Source organism: Fukomys damarensis, unplaced genomic scaffold, assembly GCF_012274545.1.
Source record: "Fukomys damarensis isolate Sample0158 unplaced genomic scaffold, DMR_v1.0_HiC HiC_scaffold_20, whole genome shotgun sequence".
NCBI lineage: Eukaryota > Metazoa > Chordata > Mammalia > Rodentia > Bathyergidae > Fukomys > Fukomys damarensis.
The window spans coordinates 43,478,551-43,478,793 of record NW_022900932.1 but is presented as its reverse complement, the minus strand read 5'-3'; the positions used below and the strand labels follow the sequence as shown (position 1 = coordinate 43,478,793).

At 71.2% G+C, this 243-nt stretch overlaps 1 protein-coding gene across 1 annotated transcript in view; it reads right to left on the bottom strand.

The window, feature by feature from the left end:
- The window catches only part of Tbc1d12 (TBC1 domain family member 12), a 99,395-nt gene extending 99,158 nt beyond the window's left edge, over positions 1 to 237 (bottom strand). Inside the window, exon 1 of the mRNA XM_019208677.2 lies at positions 5 to 237. Within this exon, the coding sequence (XP_019064222.2) occupies positions 5 to 190 (186 nt within the window). The 5' untranslated portion in view covers positions 191 to 237. The remainder of the gene's footprint in view (positions 1 to 4) is intronic.
- Between the last annotated feature and the right edge of the window lie 6 nt (positions 238 to 243).

Below are 243 nucleotides of genomic sequence, written 5' to 3'. Positions count from 1 at the left end.
CCACCTCCGCCTCCTCCTCCTCCTCCTCTGCTTCCTCAGCCCCTGGCGGCTCCACGGGGCCGACGCCTCCTCGAAAGCCGCCCGCGGCCCGGATCATCTTCCTGTTCTGGCCCGCGGGCCCAAGCGCCGGCACTAGAAGCAACTTGGCGTTTCTTCCCGAGCAGGGTCCGACATCCTCCGGCCCCACCATCTGAGGCCGGTCGGCCCAGGGGCCAAAGGCGGCTGCGGAGGACTCCGCGCCTC